The sequence below is a fragment of the Gavialis gangeticus genome, unplaced genomic scaffold (genome assembly GCF_001723915.1).
Source record: "Gavialis gangeticus isolate Ggan-Ray unplaced genomic scaffold, GavGan_comp1, whole genome shotgun sequence".
NCBI lineage: Eukaryota > Metazoa > Chordata > Crocodylia > Gavialidae > Gavialis > Gavialis gangeticus.
The window spans coordinates 45,344,836-45,345,522 of NW_017729033.1; the positions used below are offsets into that span (position 1 = coordinate 45,344,836).

At 38.4% G+C, this 687-nt stretch overlaps 1 protein-coding gene across 1 annotated transcript in view; it reads left to right on the forward strand.

The window, feature by feature from the left end:
- ANAPC4 (anaphase promoting complex subunit 4) overlaps positions 1 to 687 on the forward strand; it is a 54,442-nt gene that overhangs the window by 11,054 nt on the left and 42,701 nt on the right. The window contains exons 12-13 of the mRNA XM_019526423.1: positions 46 to 88; positions 178 to 254. Coding sequence (XP_019381968.1) covers positions 46 to 88; positions 178 to 254 — 120 coding nt within the window. The remainder of the gene's footprint in view (positions 1 to 45; positions 89 to 177; positions 255 to 687) is intronic.

The following is a 687-nucleotide window of genomic DNA, read 5'->3' on the forward strand; positions in this document are numbered from 1 at the left end:
AAAAAAATGCTTGATTTTTTTTTTTTTTTTTTTTCCCCTGCTTAGCCCTGAACTTCAGGCACTATTAATGAACCAACTAACAGTGAAGGTATGGTTCATCTTTATAGTTTTCAAATGATGTTTCAGTACCTTATGACACTGTTTTTACATACTTTAATGCAATGTCTCTTCTGTCAGGGTTTAAAAAAGCTTGGTCAGTCCATAGAGTCTTCCTACTCCAGTATACAAAAGTTAGTCATAAGTCACTTGCAGAGGTACGTCATACAACATCTAATGGATTACAAATATAAAATGTCATAAATATGTTGCTCTGTTTTTTAAAAAGAGGTAGCAGCTGCAACTAGCAGTTCTGCATGTTTTAGGCATATTGAAGCACAGGTATTACAGCACTTTTTATTGTAGTCATGGAAAATGTTTCTACTGGCTTAAGACCTGGAGGTTTCTGGTTGGAGGATCTTGCCCCTCTGCTTATAGATTCATAGGAAATTGAGGCTGGACCTTAAGAGGTCCTCTAGTCCCTGCTCAAAGCATAACCATCCCCAGCTATACTACGCCAGCCAAAGTTTTGTCTAGCTGGGTCTTAAAAACCTCAAAGGATGGAGATTCTACAACCTTTCCGTGTTGCCTGTTCCAGTGTTTTCATAGATTTCATAGACATTAGGGCTGGAAGGGACGTCGGAAGATCAT